The sequence below is a fragment of the Parus major genome, chromosome 5, assembly GCF_001522545.3.
Source record: "Parus major isolate Abel chromosome 5, Parus_major1.1, whole genome shotgun sequence".
Classification (NCBI taxonomy): domain Eukaryota; kingdom Metazoa; phylum Chordata; class Aves; order Passeriformes; family Paridae; genus Parus; species Parus major.
The window spans coordinates 30,028,614-30,049,079 of NC_031774.1; the positions used below are offsets into that span (position 1 = coordinate 30,028,614).

General features: G+C 35.8%; 1 protein-coding gene across 3 annotated transcripts in view; it reads left to right on the top strand.

Annotated features, from left to right (window-relative positions):
- Positions 1-599: 599 nt before the first annotated feature.
- The window catches only part of FSIP1 (fibrous sheath interacting protein 1), a 66,241-nt gene continuing 46,374 nt past the window's right edge, over positions 600-20,466 (top strand). For 2 of the 3 annotated variants that reach the window (XM_015629561.3, XM_019007128.2), the window contains exons 1-11: positions 600-822; positions 1,299-1,429; positions 1,784-1,970; positions 2,760-2,843; positions 4,166-4,338; positions 5,189-5,273; positions 6,736-6,834; positions 9,461-9,552; positions 10,262-10,369; positions 13,750-13,914; positions 17,922-18,059. In XM_015629561.3, coding sequence (XP_015485047.2) covers positions 1,394-1,429; positions 1,784-1,970; positions 2,760-2,843; positions 4,166-4,338; positions 5,189-5,273; positions 6,736-6,834; positions 9,461-9,552; positions 10,262-10,369; positions 13,750-13,914; positions 17,922-18,059 — 1,167 coding nt within the window. In that variant the 5' untranslated portion in view covers positions 600-822; positions 1,299-1,393. The remainder of the gene's footprint in view (positions 823-1,298; positions 1,430-1,783; positions 1,971-2,759; positions 2,844-4,165; positions 4,339-5,188; positions 5,274-6,735; positions 6,835-9,460; positions 9,553-10,261; positions 10,370-13,749; positions 13,915-17,921; positions 18,060-20,466) is intronic. The other variant, XM_033515336.1, reaches the window with a different exon arrangement.

Consider the following 20,466-nt stretch of genomic DNA (forward strand, 5'->3'; position numbering starts at 1 on the left):
CCCCGGGACGGGCCGGGACAGCCCGCAGCTATCGCAGGGAGAGCTCGGTCCCGTCCGGATCCCCGGGACGGGCCGGGACAGCCCGCAGCTATCGCGAGACCTCGCCGGCCCGGTCGTCACGGCAACGGCGGCGGCGGCAGCTGCTGCTGCCCTCCCGCGGTAAGGACGGGGCTCCTGCCTGGCTGTCCCCCTGCCTTCCTCTGTGCTTCCTTGCCTTCCTGCCTTTTTCTGTCCCCCTGCCTTCTTCTGTGCCTCCCTGCCTTCCTGCCTGCCTTCCTACCTGTCCTCCTGTCTTCCTCAGTGCCTTCTTGCCTTCCTCACTGTCTGCCTGTCCCCCTGCCTTCCTGCTTTCCTCCCTGCCTGCCTGTCTTCCTTCCTGCCTTCCTTCTCTTTGCTTTCTGCCCTGCCTTCCTGCCTGCTTGTCTGCCTGCCTTCCTTTCTGCCTGCCTTCCTCCATGTCTTCCTGCCTCCCTGCCTCTCTGCCTTCTTTCCTGCCTCCCTGCCTGTCTTCCTGCCTGCTCTCCTCACTCCCTCCCTGCCTCCCTGCCTGCCTTCCTTTCTGCCTGCTTTCCTCCCTCACTCCCTCCCTGCCTCTCTGCCTTCCTGCTTACTTTCCTCCCTGCCTGCCTGCTTTCCTCCCTTCCTTATACTTCCTTATGCCTCCCTTGTACTGAAATAAAGACTTGTATTCACTTGAGCCTTCTAAGAATCACCAGCACCTGTCATAATGCACTGAGATGTCTGATTCCTGGGAATTCACACTTTTTTTTTTTTTTTTTTTCAGAGAAACCTGCATTTCTGTGGTTTAAACTCAAAATTGAGGTTGGGAATGTGATTGTTTAGATCTGGGAACTTACTATGTGAACATAAGTAGCATTTTGCTGTTTTAGTTGTGTACAAGATGTGTCTAAAACACCCTCATTCTTTTTTTGTGCTAACTTTGTCAGTCCAATGACAAAAAAAAAAGAAAAAACCAAAAAGAAGAGCCATGATAATTCCCCTGTTGTGAGATTACTTGTAAGATGTACGTCATTCAAAGTGTCTTTGATACTAAGCACATTTGAATACTTTGGTTGACTTTTTATATATATATAAAAATATTTATATATATATATATTAAAAACCACATACTTTAGTGGCAAGTATGTCTAAACTGGAAAAGCCTTGCAACATGGAGTTGCTAGAAAGCATTTGAAACTCACATGATCCATATCTGAACTATTGCAGGGCTTGTAGTGCTTTATTACAAAATAGTTCATTTGAAATGTTTTTTTTTGCTGTTTTTTCCCCAATTTCAGGTAACAGTGAATATTGCAAGTGGGAGCTTGGACGAAATTTCAAGCCTGCATCTATCTCAAGACCTAATTGTAGATCTTTAAATACATCTACATCTATGGAGTTATTAACACCAGAACCATGTTTGCAAAAGGTAATGTTTCTCTCCTTCAGCAGGTTAAAACCTCCATGCCAATTCTTCATAGTAGAATGCTGAAGAGTTTTTTGTTGTTTTTTTTTCTTTTTTAGTTTCATATATACCTTAGCTTGGCAATCCCAAATCTGACAGTCTGGGAAATGATGAGCTTGAGAATCAATGTGAAATCTAAGAAAGATAGCTCTTTCTTAGTATTAGTATCAGACCTGGAAATGGTTCTTTTATTTAAGAAGTACACTGCAGTATTGTACAGAATTGTTGCTGTGCTTTGTGATAGCATGTGGGTATTGTGGTTATCTTCTTCACCCAAGGCATCCCTGTTTTCATGGTGGCAATAATTTAATTTCATAGGTTGATTCACCTGACAGTTTGCCTGATGGTTATCAGAGAGGCAGTCTAGAAGATTGCTGTCCAGCAGAAAACAAAGGTGATGACAGAGATAAATCTGAAGTTGAGGAAGTAAGAACAGATCAGCAAACAGTGGCAAGTACGACCACATCTCTTCAGAAGTGCCTGTGGAATCCTGATGAGTTGTCAGGTGGGAATGACTAAAACTTTCTTGTGTTGTGACTAGACTAAATATCAAGTTTTTGTATTTTGGGTATAATTCTACTGGTGAAGGAAATAGAGGTTGCAAATAGGCAAGTTTCTGGAAAAGAAGATGTCAAAATCCATACCTTTACTTCTCTTCACTATTTGAAATCTACCTTTGAAAGAAATGTGTTATTACTGTCAGTACAGTACAGTAAATGTCTTGTGGCTTCATAAGCTGGGATCTGGCTTAAAAGATCAGTGGAATCCATCTGTGTATGTTCTATGGAATCATGTAAGAAAGTGTTTTCATTGAGGTGTTTTTATCAAACTTTTCAGATAGTTTCAGATAATGGTCCATCTGTCCAAAGACCTGGAATTTATGATTATAAGTTACAGTATTTAACAACTGAACAATGTTAATACTAATAAAATACTTTAAATATAAGTATGCAGTGTATAACTTTAATTGAAGCACTTGCAGAAGTGTTTAATGGCATTCTTCTGTCATTCTATAAAAGGTAATGGATTAATGTTCTGGGGTGTCCGACTGTTTACAAATAGAGATGCAAAGGACAGTAATTGAAGCAGATGTTTGGATACTGTCTTGAAGATTTCATGACAGAATTGGGGTAAAAAGAAATCCCTTGATTCCTGCTCCTGTGTTTAGCATGAGTTCTGGTGTACTAGAACATACTGTTTTTTGAACTAATCCACTGCAAGGTCTCTGTGGTGATGCCTAATTGACAAAAATGTGTATGGTTTATTGTGAAAGGCTTTTCCCTGTGTTTTTCAGGATGTAGCTCTAATTCAGATTCTGGAGATGAAAGCACTGAAACACAGATGTTGAAGTTCTTTGAACCTTCCCCAGGACAACGAAGTAAGGCAAAATCAGATAGTATCTTTCAGGTGTATAAAATGAACAGTGCAGCAAAACCTTTTCCTTTTCTTATTAATGCTTCTAAGAGAGTTTGTTATGGTCATGTATTTATGTGTCTATTATATAGTTAGAAAAGAATACTGCTGTATATGAATTGTGCTATTCAAGAGGTATTGGGTGAATTCTTTATTTAGAGATTGCTTTATTAATGGATATTCATTTTCTTAAATGCTATAATAGAATTTGAGTTTTCCGTAGATTCTATCAGTCTAATAAGGCAGAATTCTGTGGTTATCCTATCCAGTGCAGCAATGCTGGTCACCAAACATGGTATTAATATCTACAGAACAGAAACTGGGTAGAACTCAATCTAAAGCTTCACTCAGTAGTTTAAAGTTTATATCAGTCTGCTGAGTTCAGGCCAGTGCTCTTTTTTTTACCATCTATCCTTGGGTCCATCTGTCCTCTGTAGCTCATTTAAATTTTTATAGCTGTCCCCTTGTTGTATCCCTCATCTTTTTATGGCATGAAATAGACCAATGCATCACAGTAAATTCTTGGATCAATGGCCATGTAAAGCATTTGATTTCCAAAGATTAGAAAATGAAAGAGTGTTGCGGGACTCCAAAATCTGTGAATCTGTGGGTTTAGGGATAGTGCTACAACTGTTTCCTCTACTCTTAATATGGAAGTCATAAACAAGGACAGAGCATGAGGATGCTAAAGGAAGGGAAAAAGCTAAAAGTTATAATTATAATCTGTATATTTAGGAAAAAAAAAAGGAGACAACATAGAAATCTAATTAAGTAAGGGTAGTTTCCATCATGTTTCACCATTTTTCAAGTTTTTAGAACCAGTATCAGAATCTGATTTGTCTAGGATACAAGACTGAAACTTCCCTAATATTTAAAGGCAGGGATATTACAGAGTCCTTCTTAACCCCAGAATTACTAATTTAAAAATGTATTCTACTAGTCGGCTGAAAAAATTATTTTACATTTTTAAAGTCAATGATTTTTGCTGATACTGTGGAGATATTGTCACTCTTCCATTATAAATTTGAATCAAATTGCTTGCCCAAAATAGGTGACTTTTCCTCTTCTACACCTCTATGTCCAACTGCTACGGCTCAGAGTTTAATTCAGCATTCCATTGCAAAGACTCCCCTATTTTTCTCTGCTACAAACAGGTTTAGAAATTAACATACGTTTAAGAATGTTGTACTCTTTTCGATGGGTTGAATTCAATTACTTGAACTGCTTTTTAGTGTTTGTTTTTTTGACATGCTTCAAGCTAACATTAATTTAAAATACATTCTCCAGCAGACTCTTCTGACTTGGAATATTCTGAAGATGCAGTTACAAATGCTCAGATTCAAGCAGCTATAAAGAAAATGAATAAACTTGACACAATACTTGAAGAACAGCATTTTAAGGAAAAAGTAGTTAAAAAGCAAGGCAGAGAAATGAGGGCAATGTTCTGGGAAGAGCTTCAGGTTAGAAGTGTGCTGCTTATTTTGTGATTGATATATCTTAGAGTACTGTCTTACAGAATCATTGTATTTCACATAAGCCTTATTATTAAATACCTCACAGTTGGCTAACTAAAATTAAGAAATAGATCTTAAAAAAGTAAGAATGGATAGTTTTTAATACATATTGTCTGGGCAAGGAAAGAAGAACATGGTCCTTAAAAATTGGTAAGATAAATTGCCAAATATGCAGCTACATGGGTGTAGTTTACTAGCTTGAATTCACTCCTCGCAGGGAAGGTGTGTCAAGAGGTAATGTCTGTGAAGCCAAGCTGAAAGGCATTTATTCTGCTCAAGTGGGATCCTTCTTAGGCCCAGCTATTTCAGTGCTGTCGTTGAAGAAATTAGAGATGCTAGCTGAAGAAGGCATAAGAATGCTGCAGCACAGATTCCTTTACATTATCTCTGTCTTGGTCTCTAGCAGTTAAATGCCTTGAAACAAGTTAGTATTTCCTCTGTTTTACATGAATAGAAAGGTGAGTTGCTAAAAGACATGATTAGTTTGACTGCATTTCATAATTTCATTGGATTTGGATTTGGAGCCACATAGACATTACAGAACTTCTTTGTCTGGTGAAGTGGGTCTCCACATAAAAGACAATATATAACAGAGGCTTTAAAGTTTCACCATACCTCTGTCGTAATTTCAGGAGATATTCGGATACCCTCAAGAAGTAAATAAACTGAGAAGAGTAATTTTTAATAGGGTCTGAAGTTCATTAGATCTGAGAAGCAGACAATGTATTTCACTTGAAAAATTTCCTTTTAATACATGCATATATCTATACATACACAGTTTATTTCTTTTGAATAGTCTATCAGAAGCATAGGAAGCCACGAGGAGGTGGAAAACACAAACCGGTTTTTAGCTTTGTTCTCATCATGGCGTGATACAGCTGGTAAGTAAAGAGAAACAGAATTGTGGTACATCCTATCTTTTTTCTTTTTGGGGAGAGAATAAGGATTTGAGGTTTGAATGGTTATTCCTGAGAAAAAAATCTCGGTTTGAATGTTGGAAGTACATGCATAATAATAGTAGCAGTGTGTAGTTAAAATATTTCCACAAAACTTACTATTTACAGTGTAACCTGCTTTTATTTCTATGCTAAAGTTCGGGTTACTAAGGGAAGAAAACAATTTGATATGGGTGATGTTTAGACAGCCTCCAGTAGATGTCAGGATATATTAAAATAACAGTAGACAAGGAAGACTATATGACTGCTAACTCCTTTATTTAAAAAGTATCTCCTGTAGATATCATGTGCATCCTGTGGTTTCTGTTGTACTGCACTGACAAAAGTGCATAGTATAGATTTATAGTTTTCCTCCAGCTTGATCTTTATCTTTTTGGTATCATGCTAGTGCCTTACTTTTCAGGTCTTACTTACTTATTTAATTAAACAAATGTCTTGCTGGTTGCCCTGATTGGTACTGAAATGGAGTACATTTCATATATTTTGCTTTTCAGAACTTGAATTTGACAGAGCTTTATTAAGTAAATTATATATAAGAGCTGTTATAGCTTTTAATGTAGCTGTGAAATCAAGCAAAAGTTTGGGTACAAAATCATTAATAACTGAAGTTATTATTAAGTGTATTTCAGGCACAACAACACCTTCTGACACACTCACAGCAGAAATGTAAATCAGGAGTTAATTAAACAGCCCTAAATTCCTTACCCCATGCTCTGTTTAACAGAATAATTTCTTCAGTTGAGTCCATTGCACTTCATTATTACTGCTTATTGTATGTTTTTTTCATTGTGAAAAATCACATGTGATTCATATGGCTCTTTGCAATATGAGTCCTTTTCTGTAAGTGCTAAGTGTATAGACTGCAACTTACTGCTCTAACTTATATTTCCAGCTGACACATATGAACACTTCAATTGAATTTATTTTTTTTTTTGAGTAACTGAAACAACTAGGATGATTGAACACTGTTTTTCTAGACTATGCCCTTGACCTAAGCTGCTTGGAAGTCCAATAATTCGTGCACAGGCAGACACCAGCTGTGAAAACCTGGATGCTTTATCCTCATTCAATGTTTTAGATGACTTGCCACATGGTGTCTGCAGAGGCATTTGAACTTTAGGCCCCTAGGCTGTATCTTTGAGAATGTGATGAATTGTCTTCTATGGGCAGTAGTTGTTCAGAACACAGCCATAAGAAACAGCATACATATGACTTACACTTTACACTTTCCCCTTTCTTTATTTCTTGAGAAATACAGTGCTTATGTCATTTATCCAAGTGAATTTCTTTACTTTCCAAGTGTGAGGTCTTATAGTATGATACACATGATGCTAGATCTTCTTTAAATATGTTTCAGTTAAATTTTACTGGAAAAAATTCCTTACAGATCCCTCCCGTGCTAAAGAAGATGAAATATGTACTTCAGTATTTCCCACATACATGAATCCTGAAGATTACGATTGCCATAAAGACCAAGAAAACCAGGGTAAGCTTTATTAATGGCAGAGTTTGTATTTTTAGAAATGGCAAAATAATATGTACAGTGGGTGGGTAATGAAGACAGCCTCTGTGGCAAGGCCAGTGAAATGGGAAAAAGCAAGGTTACTTACTGGAACAGTGGCAGTTCTTATCCTTTTTGCAAATGAAAGAAGAGAGCAGCAAAGCATCTAGAAATGACAAGCGGTGCTGAATTTAACTGCAACTGTTCTGTGTTTTTTTTTTGTTTTCAGCAGAAATTGTATAGATTTTTTTTATGTCAAACATAAATCTTCAGACAATTTATTTTATATTTTGCTATGCTGATTACTGTAAAGTCTGCATTGCTTTTATGAAATAAGTACTTTCTGGCAAAACTCAAACACCTGCTGATTCTTTTAGAGACTATGTGTAATCATGCACTGTGTAGACATTTCAAATGCTGTTAGCAGTGTAGTGTGTCCAACATGTCAAAATAAATGGAATTGTGCTCATATGCCTCTATTCTTTCCCTGTTTGAAATTCTAATTTGTGTGGTTAGTAACTTTTCACATGTGTTGTGATATAAGAGTATTAGCTTCAACTGCCAATGCTATAAGCTGCAATTGTTAATTTCTTTGTCAACTGCCATTCTATGTAAACAGAAGGAATCTATCTTCCTGGTGACTGGCTAAGTACATTCCTCAAGGCTGAAGCATCAATGGCAGCAATATGGCTGCAGTTGTAGAATGTGACTGCATGTTTTAATTTTTAAGCATGGAACTCAGCTCCTTTATAATTGTATCACTTGTCTTAGTTCCCCAGTATGTGACCTTAACTTTGTGGGCTGGAGCTTTTAATTTCTCTTTCACCATGTGTTTTTATTCCTCCCTTTAAATAAAGCTTGACCCTTAGCTCTCTTCTTCAAAATTTCTGAGTTGTGCTGAAGTGCCCTTGAATAACAATGGCAGGTTTCATTACCAGTATTCAGTACAGCACTGACTTCTGCAGCTTCCAGTACAGGCATGGTTGAGAGTTGCTGTCACTTGCTCTATTTTGAGATGTTCTGCACGTTCCTTCTTTGGGAATGCATGAAGTAGAGATCACTTACAGCTTGTGAGCAATATATTGCTTTAAATGACTTTTACTATTTCTGCTGGAGGCTTTTGATGAATAGCTAAGAATTACTGTTTTGATTGCTTGTGTCTGTGTCACAGCTGTCATAAAGGCAGACCCTGAGCAAGAGTAGCTTGTGAAGAAGAATGTACATACTAGTTTTATGCTATTACTTCATCAGCCTTATCAAGATTTTTACCAAATATTTGAAATTTGTGCCAAATCTACCAAAACACATATGGAAAATTTGTTTAGCTGCAATTTCTCTTTTAATTACCCATGACAGTCTTCAGTGTATTTGTCTCAGTGATCCATGTCTGTCCCTTCTGTTCTTCAATGTTCTGAGATGTTCTGTATGATAGCTCCTTCTCAAAAATACTATTCTACAGTCAAGGGAAAGACATAGCTTAAAAGTAATGTATATCTTGTGTGTTATGTTTGGTGTGTTCTGCTCATTTCAGGACTCAACCTGTCATATTTATGTTGATTGATAAGTGCCTATATGATCCTTTTCCTCGGCACATGATGTTGCCTGGTAATGGTGAAGAAAGCTCAGGATGCTTTCAGAAAACAGTTGTGCATTTGAACTGTGAGGGGAATTCTTGGTCAGATTCAACACCTCAGTCCTTAAGGGTTTGTGTGTAAAGCATGCAGGAAACTTATTTCATATCTTTGGGAGTTTGCTTTCATTCTGTTCACTCTGAAAAAGAGTTATTTCCCTATAGCCTGTCTTCAAGTATCTAACATGTTAAATTCTTTTTTTATACGGAAATAACCCACCCATTTTTCAAATTTCTGCTTTCCAGAGAAGGAAGAAGTACCACGCAGGCTTTTGAAGTAGTTCTTGTGATTTAGAAGTTGACTGTATTTGCTTAGACTTGCTGTTTAATGTGACAAATATTTGCTGTTCATAAAGGAATTGTTATTTAAGCATAGTAAAAGTCTCTAAAAAACAGAATCATACCCCTTTTTTTGTCATGGATAGAAACCTATTGTTATTAGAATATCATGTGTCTGTTTAATAGATTTACAGCTCTATGATGAGTTTTATTTTTTAACAAAATTTGTTTTATAAACTGTGTTATAATAATATCAACGATATCATCTGTTTTTCAGCTGTTTTATTTAGAAAAATGTACTTGATATGTCTCCAGATAGTTCTGTGGTTTTCAAAAAAATTATTGTCTGGTTTTGTAATGATGAGAAAGCTGCAATGATGAGAGGGTTTGAAGGAATGCTGTGGCTTTTAAGGCCACCATGTTTAACATTTTTGAGGTCAGAAATCCAAAAGTATTTTAGCCTTTGTAACATTGAGTGATCTCATATAACAAAAAGTTGAAAATGAAATTAGATTTTTGGCAGTAGTATGTTTTAAATATAATGATGTTATTTACACAAATAATGAGAACATCATACAAAAAGTTTGTCTACTGACTCTATATGTTCGCTAAAGATGTGAATGGGATTAATGTTATTACAGTTCTTGTTGAATCAGAATAGGAATGATTATAATGTAACAACTTTTCTTCCTCAAACATCAGGTTGCTCAAGTGAATTAGAAACTGAAAAAACAGCAGAAAAAATGCATAGCAAAAATAAAACCAGCCAGCATTTCATTAAAAAGAACATTGAGGTAAGAATTAAAGCATAAAACCAATACCATTTTTTTAAATGTTAGCTAGAAATTAGTCTAGAAGTACTTTTGAAGATAGTTTTCTTTTAAAATCAGGAACTTTTGAAGCTAATTAGGCATAAATGAAAAACTTACCTTTCTTAAAACTGCTGTTTATTGCAGAGTACTGTATTAGGCAGTTCTCAGCTTGGATGCTCATATTGGTTAGAGTAATACTGCTTCTATGCATTTGTTAAAGAGTACTGGAAACTGAATTGTTATGTTTGTGTTTGGACATAGATTTTTTTTAAGGACAACATCCTAAGACTTTAAAAAAATTTATTTACTGTTAAGTTAAAGGAAAATGTCCTGATGCATAAATAAGGGATAGATATACAGGTTGTTTGTGTGTATAGCTTGGATGGGACCACTCTTTGTGAGAAAATACATCCCTTGATTTTCCTGCTTTTTTTTTTCCTGTGAGAACCTAGTAGGTATCTTTCATCCAATGAAAAATATTTGCCCTCCCTCTATGTCAAAGACTAAGATAAATTATAAATTTATTGTATGTAGACTGCTTTATTATTCTGTCAGAGTGATAACTTGTATTATGGAAATAAACAAGATTTGGCTATTAATTTCATAGAGTTTAAAAACATTGTTTTGGAGGTGTTTGAGATAGTGGAGTTCTGAAGTATGGGTTTTTTTTTTCTTTTTGTAAATATTTCAGCTAGCAAAGGATTCAGGAAACCAATTTGTTATGCTTGAGGGAGAAAGGAAAAGATTAACTGAACTATTGAAAGATACAGAAGATGGGACTGAATTGCAAGATCTTGAGGTATGATAAATTTAATCTATACTGATCTGTTGTATTTGGCTTATTTTTGCAGTAAATCTAAATTTGATCTTAGCCCTACCATGAAGTACCCTCCTGAGATAAGAGAGAATAGATGGAGAAATCTTGTTGAATTTGTCTCCAAAAATGAATTCTCATTGGTTTCTTTGTTAATTTTACTAACAGCAGAACATAAAGGAAAAGTTAGGCACAGGAGGAAAGAACCTTAGAACTGTACTTTGAGAGAATTACCTGTTTTTTTTGCATAAAATGTGAAGTTGTGGAGTATCAATCTGAGTGGTTAGTGGTTTAGTCTCAGGGAGAAAGTCCAGCAACTACATGCAAAAAACTCCCTACAACAGTTTTGTGACAACTGATAAATGGCCTTCAAAATGCAGCCATTGGGGAAACACACATTTATGAAGCTCGCGTGTCAATTTAGAAAGATCATGTGACATCTTTCTGTGGCTTCCAATGCAGTCTGTCTTAAAAGTATATAAAGTCTGCTTAAGCATTAGACATCTGTGCTTTAACATAATATTGTTAAACAGTGTACTGTCTGCATACTTCAGTGAATAGCAGGAGCTGAAGTGAGTAAAAATAATCCTCATGGAGAATAATGAAGAGTATTTGATTGTCCCATCAGTCGCTGTTTCTAGGAGGAAGTCTTCAGTTTGATAAATGTCATCATGAAGATGTTTTAAATAACCTTCTGTTAGTAAACATAGCTTTCTCACCTAGGGAATAGTGGCTTTTTTTATATTTTACTGATTGCAAAAGTATTCTCTCAAAATGTGTAGTTACTAGGTTTTCTTTCTCTTAAAGCTAGTGTCTGTCATAGAATTTCGACGCATTTATGCAGAGTAGCCAATGCAAATTCCAACTAACAACATGTACATTTTTTGGATCAGTTCTCAAGGCCTCAAAGCAATGGAAAAGTGTAACATTTGTCCACATTTTGTATTTGGCACATGTCACTATCATGTTCTCATGTATCTATAGAGACTTTGCAGTTAATGTTAGATATGAAGTAGATCATCTCACAGGACATTTTGCTGTATGTTCTTGATACCATGGACAAGAATGGTAGTTTGTGGGTTACTCTAGTCTGTACTAGATCATTTCTTTACAGAATAAAAGCTCCTAATTCTCCTATCAAAATAAAGAAAGGATAATTGTTACTTAGACCTGTCCAGTCTAGTGATGGATTCTTCCTCTCCCACATTTGAATTTTATTATGGGTGAGGCATTTTCTGTGCCTACTTCATAACAAAAAATGTGAGGAAATTATCAGTTTATGAGTAATCTAGACAATTTCAGCTGGCCCAGGTAACTACCCAGCTGATGGCCTCTTTAATCTTATTTTATTCTGACTTTTATAAAGCTAGTGCATTCACATTGGCTGAAGTAATGTTTTGGAGGCTGTCAATCATGGCAGATCTGGTTATGCTGTATGAATTCCTCTATATGGTGTAATGTGGATTAGATAACTTCATTTGACTTGTACTACTATAAATGTCAAATATCCAAACAACACTTCTCACTTTTTGGAAGAATATATTATGAATGTTTAAAATATTTTAGAAGTACACATATTCATGCCACTCTAATTGTCAAAGCTGAAGCTGCGGGGGTACAATTTGTTTCAGATGTTCCACAGAAAGCACTGACTGTGCTGTTATAAAAGTATTGTTCTGAGTTAACACACAGGAAACAGTGATAGGACAGAAGCTTATTTTCCAAGGAAAGCTATATTGAAAATACAAAAGAGAATGTGTGAGTCCATTTCATCCTGGAGTAAAATGAGTACCGGGGTAATTTGGGTATTTGGACTATGCGATCCTGAGCTGTACAGACACTGAGCTGGAGCTAATGACCCCAGTTACATCTTACCAGACTCCTGTAGAGTCATTTCTGTGTTTTTGCACTGTGATCTTCATTCTCTGATTAGGGGGTGGTTAACATGACACAAATGTAGTACCATGCTGGATACTTACGTTTTGGTGGTCACTGTCTCACCTGAACAGATGCTTCCACAAAAGCTGGCAAGGATCTAAGACATTGGTGAATGGCTGTTTTGGAGTCAGCTCAGGTCTGGTCAGGCTCATGAGTTATGTCTCATCATATTTTTATGAGAAAGCATTAGAGCTGATTTTGTTTCACAAAAAGGATGACTCTCTCTTGACTATCTTTTTGTCTTTCTTTTCCTTCCTTTTTTTTTCTTTTTTGCATTTATTATGAAGATAATTTATGACAGGTGTTTGGGGTATGCTTCTTTTTTCTTTTTGCAGCTAGTGTGCTTTAGGGTAATGGGGATGAACCACAAATGACCTCATAGCAGTGGAATTGTAATTGGAAGCTGATATTTCCTCCTCTTGTATGGATGCAATTGCTTGAATAGCCAGAGGACTAATCTGGAAGCTGGAAACAAATGGTGGACATGAATTTCTTGCAAGACAGATGTTAGAGTCTTGGGGCATGGTGCTGGTCCTATTCTGGTAGGAAAAAGAAAGGAAACCAGCAATACTCTCATGTTCTTCCACACATCCTTGCTTTTCTAAGGTCCTAGCTGGTGTTTCATTGTGGTCAGGACAGAGATGCAATCTGCTACTCTGATACCCAGCAAATGGGGTTGTGCAGGCTTGCTTCCCTGAGTGTGGGTCAGGGAGTGACAAGTTGCTGTGGAGAACCTGCATCTGTCTGTGGGTATGAGTTATCTGCTTGGGTTAAGTGACCTAGCTCACTCATAATATGCAACTGTATGTAGTAGGAGTATATATTCATATGTGTTATTCAGGTGTTAACTGCTATCAAGAGGAGAAAGTCATGTAAATCATGATCAGGAAAAAACTCCCTGCTTTCTATCTCTCCCAGAGTTTCTGTGATAACATATAGGGGCTCTAGAAGGATGGCAGCTATTGATCTCAGAGCAGCTCCTTTGATTTCCTATGAATGCCTTGTTTTCTTCTTTGGTGGCACCTTGCAAGTGTCACATTATATCTCATACCCTCTGAGATTTGGCTCCTGGTGGTTTCTGCCATAGTATCAACGTCTGTAGTTCATTCCAAGCTGTGTTTTGGTCAGGCTTTCTCACTTTTTGACTCCTTTATCAGATGCAAAGTGGTTGTCCATTTAAGTTGTTCCTTGGTTATATTTAAAAGTGTTGAATGTATGAATATCTCTCCTTGTTCTGTCCATGGCTGCTCTCGAGTGTGCTAGGAACATGAATATTTGGGAGATTTTAGCTGTGTACTGAGATGGATGAAAATGTAAATTTTATTATCAAGTATGGTTTATCTGAAAAATAAATACTCTTTTAAACTGCCCTTAAAGTCTTGTTTCCTTTGCGAATGAGGCTCAAGTATTTCCTGTACTTCCAACAGGAGAATGTACCTGTCTGGCAGGCACCAGGAGAAGGGTACACACCTGAATCAACAGAAATTCATCTCCTGAATGAGATAGACAGTAAGCTTCAACTACTTCTTTCTGATGGAGAGTTGCCTGCTCTTTGCAGCTCTGGCTCAAAATGTCCAAGCCAGATGTATCAGGTAGGTTACAGATCAGAGCTCATCTGCAGATATTTTATTTGAAGTGTGTGTTGAGATCAATACCTCATATGTCTGTATTTGTATCTTCTGCGTTTTTCTTTAGGATCCTTTATTTATTCATAAAGTCTTGGTGTTAAGGAATGAAGTGAGAAATTTTAGCTGTAGAAAACAATTGAAAAATAATTTGTTGCTATTTTGAGTCACATTTAGTTTGAGAACTGTCTTGTTTTTAACAGTTGTTGATTCCACAATTCCAAGATACTTCATGTTCAGAAATTGGTAACTCATACATTTTTAACTGCATGAGGGTGATTTTTCCTGCACAGAAACAAATTATCCATGATAGTTTACCTTTGGGAATTGAATTAGGTTTCTTCTTATCTCAGGATACTAAAAGTGCCTGTTTACTTATGATCTGAAGGGTAAGGCAATGACCGATAAGCAGTGTTAAAGACTGTAGAAGATAGGTTGAAATTGTATGTCCCTTGTTTTTAAAGGCCTTTGTCTTTTTGCCAGCAGTATTGAGATTTGAAGATTAAGAATCAAGGTCTCAGCCTTGAGAAATTATTGTTTGAATTTTGTACTTAGATGACTCCAGTTTATCCCATGCCCTGGTACTGTTGCCTCTACTATTATGGGGTTTAAAATAAAAAAAAAACCCACGTAATTCTTATTTTGCATTTAATTGCACAAAGCTTATTTATGTCTGTAATATTTTCATTTTATGGACAGAACTGATATATCAGAGAATATCTGTAAAAATGTTCATGCACAAAACTGCTTTCAGTTATCAGTGTTTGAGAATCATCTCTTTGAAAGGCTAAAATACCTGTGCGTTTGTTTTTCTTCTCCTTTTGTAAGGACACTTTAATATAATTTTTTTAATTGGCTTCTTTCTGGATGTGAGGTTTTGTTTTACAAAACCAGTAAAAAAAAATTAAAAAGAGCAGTATTTTCTGTAGCTCCGTTCCAGAGGAGTCACATTTTGCTGTTGATCATTTACCAGCTGGGATCTAATGTGTGAAAAAGCACCTTCCCCTCGTTGGTAATCACCTAACAAATGCAGGTGTTACCCTGAGCTTGCCAATGATCTCCTGATCAGTGTTGTAAGACATCAGCTTGAAGTTAATGTGACTTGTCTGTGATAATGAATACTCTGCTTGGAAATGTTTGTCCAAGTAATTGCTGTTGCTTTCTTTCAAGTAATAGCCCAGAAGTATTTGAATTGCATTTAGGTGTATGCTAATTAAAGAGTAACATATTATCTTTTTTGAGTAATATTAAACCTAACAACCAAAAAGAGGTAGTTAAATTCTTGTTACCTTTCATTAGGGAAAAGCAGTTGCCTTTCAGTTTTGTTTTGCAGCACGTAAAAGGCTTTCAGGCATTGTAATGCTATGATTTTAATTTAGAATTAGTTTAGCATTGCATATTATGAAGCTGCACATTCTTCCAAGAATTGTGTTAGATATAGCTTTCAAAATGCAGACACTTAATCACTGTTGCCTCAGTGGGAGATGTCCTTTTTGTCACTGATGGATACTTTGACGGGATACAGGAAGTATTCTTACTCTGAAAACTTTAATAATGGGCTTTAATTATCCTGCAATACCATAGCTGAGCAGTAACAGAGGAGCAGGCATGTTCATCTTTTTGTGCAAGGAGTCCAGCTGGATTAAGAATGCTTCTTCATTACTAGTGTTCTCTTTTACATGGAAATGTTTCTCATCAGAGCTGCATTTTTCTCTGAAATGTTTCTTTGCTCTGGTGCCAAACTAACAAAATATTTTGAAATGTTTCTGTCTTAATATTTTTTGTGAAGAATAAATTAAGTTGATTGTAATCCTGAAAGAAATAGGAAAATGATAGGCTAAAGAATATGAGACTAAGACTGTGTGTGATGAGTACAGTTACCAGCTTGAGAGACTACCCAGAAGCTAAAGCTAATGAAGATGGTAAAGAAACAATAATATCTGTAGGCTTGGTTTTCTTAAAAGATAATTAATGTTTATTACTATGAGTTCTTTCATAACTGATTGGTGTCTTTTTATCAGGAAAATATTCCCTTTTTCTATTATAGAAGTGATTCCCTTTTCTATTATAGAAGTGGACTTAACAGTTTAAGACTAAATAAATACTCAAAATTCAGAAGATATGCTAATTTTTCAATTAATGAGCTCCTTGATAGCCTATGCTCTAAGCCTGTGCTTCGCCAAAACAGATGAATTTCACAGATGATATGTGTTTCAGAGCATGGTTAGAAGCAGGTTAATAAGCTGATCAGCCAGTTTTATGCCTCAGGATGATTGTATGACACTAATATACTTCATTAGGTGGGATTTTGTTATTATTTATTTTATAAAATCTGGAGAAAAGGGAGTGCAACAAATAATTATAGATATTTCAAATACTGCATATTTCTCTTTGGCATTATGTTTGTTACAGCTTTGCCTCTTAATAAGTATTTGTATTTTCCCTTATATAAAATGTTTTGTTTTCTACATATCTAAAAATATGGAATATGAAGTAACCTCAAGTGGACTTCTACTATGTACATGTCCTATCTAATTGAAATATAACATATTCTGAAGTATGTGAAACATTGACAATAAAATGTTTTCCTTCATATAATACTTCATACATTTATCTAATGATATCTTGAACAGAATGTTAAAAAATTAGTAAGTGAGGAAAAGCCTTGACTTTGCTCATGTTGTGTGAGTTTCTATCAGTTACTTTTCAGGGATCAGATAGTACTTACTATACAGTAAGAACTACTTATGAGAAAGCAGCAGCTTAATGCTCCAGAGTGGTCAAATATCAAATAGATTATTATGAATAATTTCAAACGCAATACAGAATGAAGCAGAAAATATGATTGTTACATGAAAGTTTACTGTCATTGTGGTACTGCAAACTATTACTGATTGTAAATATATATTCAAAAATTTTTACTGTATTAAAATAAGTTTATTTTCAGGAACTAAGTTTGATTTAAATGTCAGAACTCATAGATTAGATTGATGTTTAGAAAAAAGTTGTTTACAGATACAGTTTTTTGTATATTGCAGCTGAGGAATTTCCTGTTGAGTGTTGAATTGTGAAGGTTGTTTTTCTTTCCAGTTAGGCAATTGCTACTTGGAATTATTTTCCTTGTGTGTCTATTAAAATTTCTTGAGCCTGATTACTTGATTTGGAAGTAAGAATGAATAGAGTATTTTTTCATTCTATGGCTGCTCATGTCCCTCCCTTTGGGTTGAATTGATTATCAGGATGGGGAAATGTTTTTTGTTTCGGCTTTATTATCTCTGCTACTCTTGGATTTTTCTATAAAATCCATTGTTTGCAAGAGAAAGCTCTGTTTTTTTTCTGATTACAACATAACTTTGCAGTTTTGCTAATACTAGTCATTCTCAATGAATTAAATTACGTGTAACACTGAAACCTGCATGTATTTGGGACTGATACAAACTTCAGAATCTAATCCAAAACTATTGAAGCATATGAGAATGTGTAACCCAAATCTTTATTAAACTTTGGGCAACTAACTCCAAATTGCAGAGAGAAGGTTATGCCTCATTTACCATGATACCTAGTAAACAAAAGTTGTCATTTCAGCTCACTTTTTCCTTTTCCTTCTGCCTTAATTCTGATCCCAGTATGGTTGATAGGAGCAAACTTGGAACCAGACATTCAGCCACCCCTATTCTCAGGGTGCTTTTATTGCTTTAGTAAAAATTAAGCATCCAAGTGTTAGATCTGGAGACTAAGAAATTCCTCTTAAAATGCAAAGGGTAAGAATTCTTTTATTGAAATATGTCTTGCTTGATATTTAGCTATTTTATTTGAAAATATACAAAATGAAAAAACTATGTATTTGCAGAATTTGACATTGACATATTATTCTAAGCATTCTACTATTTTCTCAGTAGAAAGCAAAAGAATCCTCAGGTGTCTATGAAGCAATATAAAGTTACATGGTTAACTGCTACTGTTTTTTTTCTCAGGAGTCTCTGGTTTGTGCAAACAGAAGCCCAGAAACAGTTCCAGGTGAGAAGGTTCTGCGGGACAATAAGGAAAAACGTGATCAACAGAATCGTCTGAAAGAAATTGATTATCAGCTGGAATCCCTAGGGAGAAGGCTTGTAAGTTTCCTATTTTTGTCATATTTTTCTTCTTTCTTCGGTCTGGGAACAATTGAGTATCATTCCATGTGCCTTAAAATAAAATCAAGTTTTATAACCTTATGTAAATTCCTGAAGGAATCCCCAATGAAATGTGCAGGCAAAAGTCTCAAAGAATTACTCTTAATCTGGAAAATCTGTTTTCGTCAGTTGTAATGTATACTTACCTTTAATATAGGGTCTTTCAAAGTTAAGGACGCTATCCTCCTCTCTTCTTCCCCAGAGGTGCATAGCATAAACAATAATATATAAATACACCCTAAAAGGATTTTTTAATGGCTCATGTACTTCAGTGTTCTGTGAAGAACCAGGCCTGATGGGAATGCTGCATACAAGAAATTGTTGTGGTAATCTTTCTTTATTTTCACTGTATTGAAATAAAAATAGCATTTTTATGTCTGTGCCTTGTAGAAATTTGTTTCTTGTGTGTAGCTGATTTTAGAGTTTTTTACTTAGTTAGAAAAACATAAATATTTCAGTTTGTTGTGACAGACCAAAAATCTTTGTAGTCTACCTTTTTTTGCTTGGAGGTCTTTATTTGGCAGTAGGCTTACTGTCCACAATAATCAGAGTTAGGAAAAGTATTATTGTTCCTGTTATCTTTTATCACCCTCAAAAAGGGATCTCCAGTGCAGGTCAAAAGCTTTCTGATTCAGGTGGCAGCATAACCACAGTGGTGTAATCTCAATTACTTACAGCACGGTTGCTGTAGTTGCAAAAGCTTCAGCCACTCAACATAAGCAAGGTTTATTCTGGCAGTGCTGGAGTATATTTGAAGCATGGGAACAAAGACTTTGGACAAGGAAACAGTGATTGTTTTAGAGGCTGTTCACTTTCGTGTGTATGTGTTTACAGTAAGGAAGCATATTTAATTTGTATTTATTCACAGTACCAAAACAATAGTAGCACTTCATTTTAATACAGTCGAACTTCATTTTAATACACTATTCTGTTATATTAAACAGTTAAAAGAGAGAGACAGATAAATAGGGCTAATCTGTGAACTTGAGTGTATTGAGTAGGCTAATGGATAATCAGATAAAGTAAGTCTGCATATTGACATATTATTCTACTTGTTGACCTTTATATCACTTTTTATCACTACTGACCTTGCTCATGAGGCAAGCACAATCTGAGGAAGTGCGTCTGGGGATTGTACGATAGCCTACAGCAGGCCTGGGAAGGGCAGTGGGCTGCTGACTCATTCAAATATTTTGTGTATAAATGGGTCACTTCCAAATCTTGTTTGGGTTATAGCAGTTTTGTTTGGTATCACATTACATGCAGACTCTTGCAATATGCCACCCATTTTTCCTTGACTAGATTTTGTGTATTTAAAACTCTAAATTGATAGACTGTAGTGCCAGTTTACACTGTTTGTAAATCCAGAATGTCACCTGCACCGATGTGTGGCATTGCTGCCTGCTGTGCAGCACCTGGCAGGGCTTCTTTAGGGGGACCCACTGCCTTCTGATGAGTTGATGCTCTGTAGCATGACTGAGATCATAGCATGTGGATGTGAAATATGTGAGTAGTGGGTCCTTTTTCAGATACTTCAGTTGTCAGTGAAGGTAAAGAAGTTTTCAGATCTGAATGCAAGTAAGTTTTTCCTTCTAATAATACAGTTAAATATATAGAGAGGAAGCACTTTCTTCTGTGAAAAAAGAACAGCCTTAAAAAAAGAGTGCACTGCTTTTTTTTTTTTTTCTTTTTTCATGCAACCCACATCATTGAATGTTTTTTTGTTTTTTTTTTTTTCTTAAATCAGATAACTTATATGCAGTTTTGTTCGGACCTTGTTTCTATTCCAAAGTAAAATTTTGGTAAATGTAGTCTCTGCCAAGACACTGCATGATGAAAAACTAAGCTGAAAGCTTGGGTTGAGGAAGGGAGTACATAGCCTGTATGTTTCCAGAATAATTTAATGTTTTCTAGAAATGCTGGTTTTTATTCAGTAGGTGGCACTCTTCACTGTATGTCAGAAGAGGAATGCCGAGGCATGGATCTAGGGGATATTTGGACTGGTAATGAAGTTGTCATTTCTGCTTCATAAAGTGCTTGTCATGAGAGATTTGCCTCTCACTTGTGGCAAGAATCCATGTATGCAGCTTCTAGCATTGTTATTTTGCTAGCTTTCTTTAAAATTGTATATTTTAAATCCACATTTTTAAAATTCATGTTTCATTTCAATTTCTCCTTTACTCTTTCCTAAACTACTGTAATTTGCTATGTAAAATTGTGAATAAATTCTCAGCTCTGAGTAGAGGAGGTGATTTGCCAGCAGCTAGGAGTGTTATTTCTGAATGCACGGTTATACTTCATAGTTGTAAAATACAATATTTTACAAACTTAGTAAGAAAGAACTTAT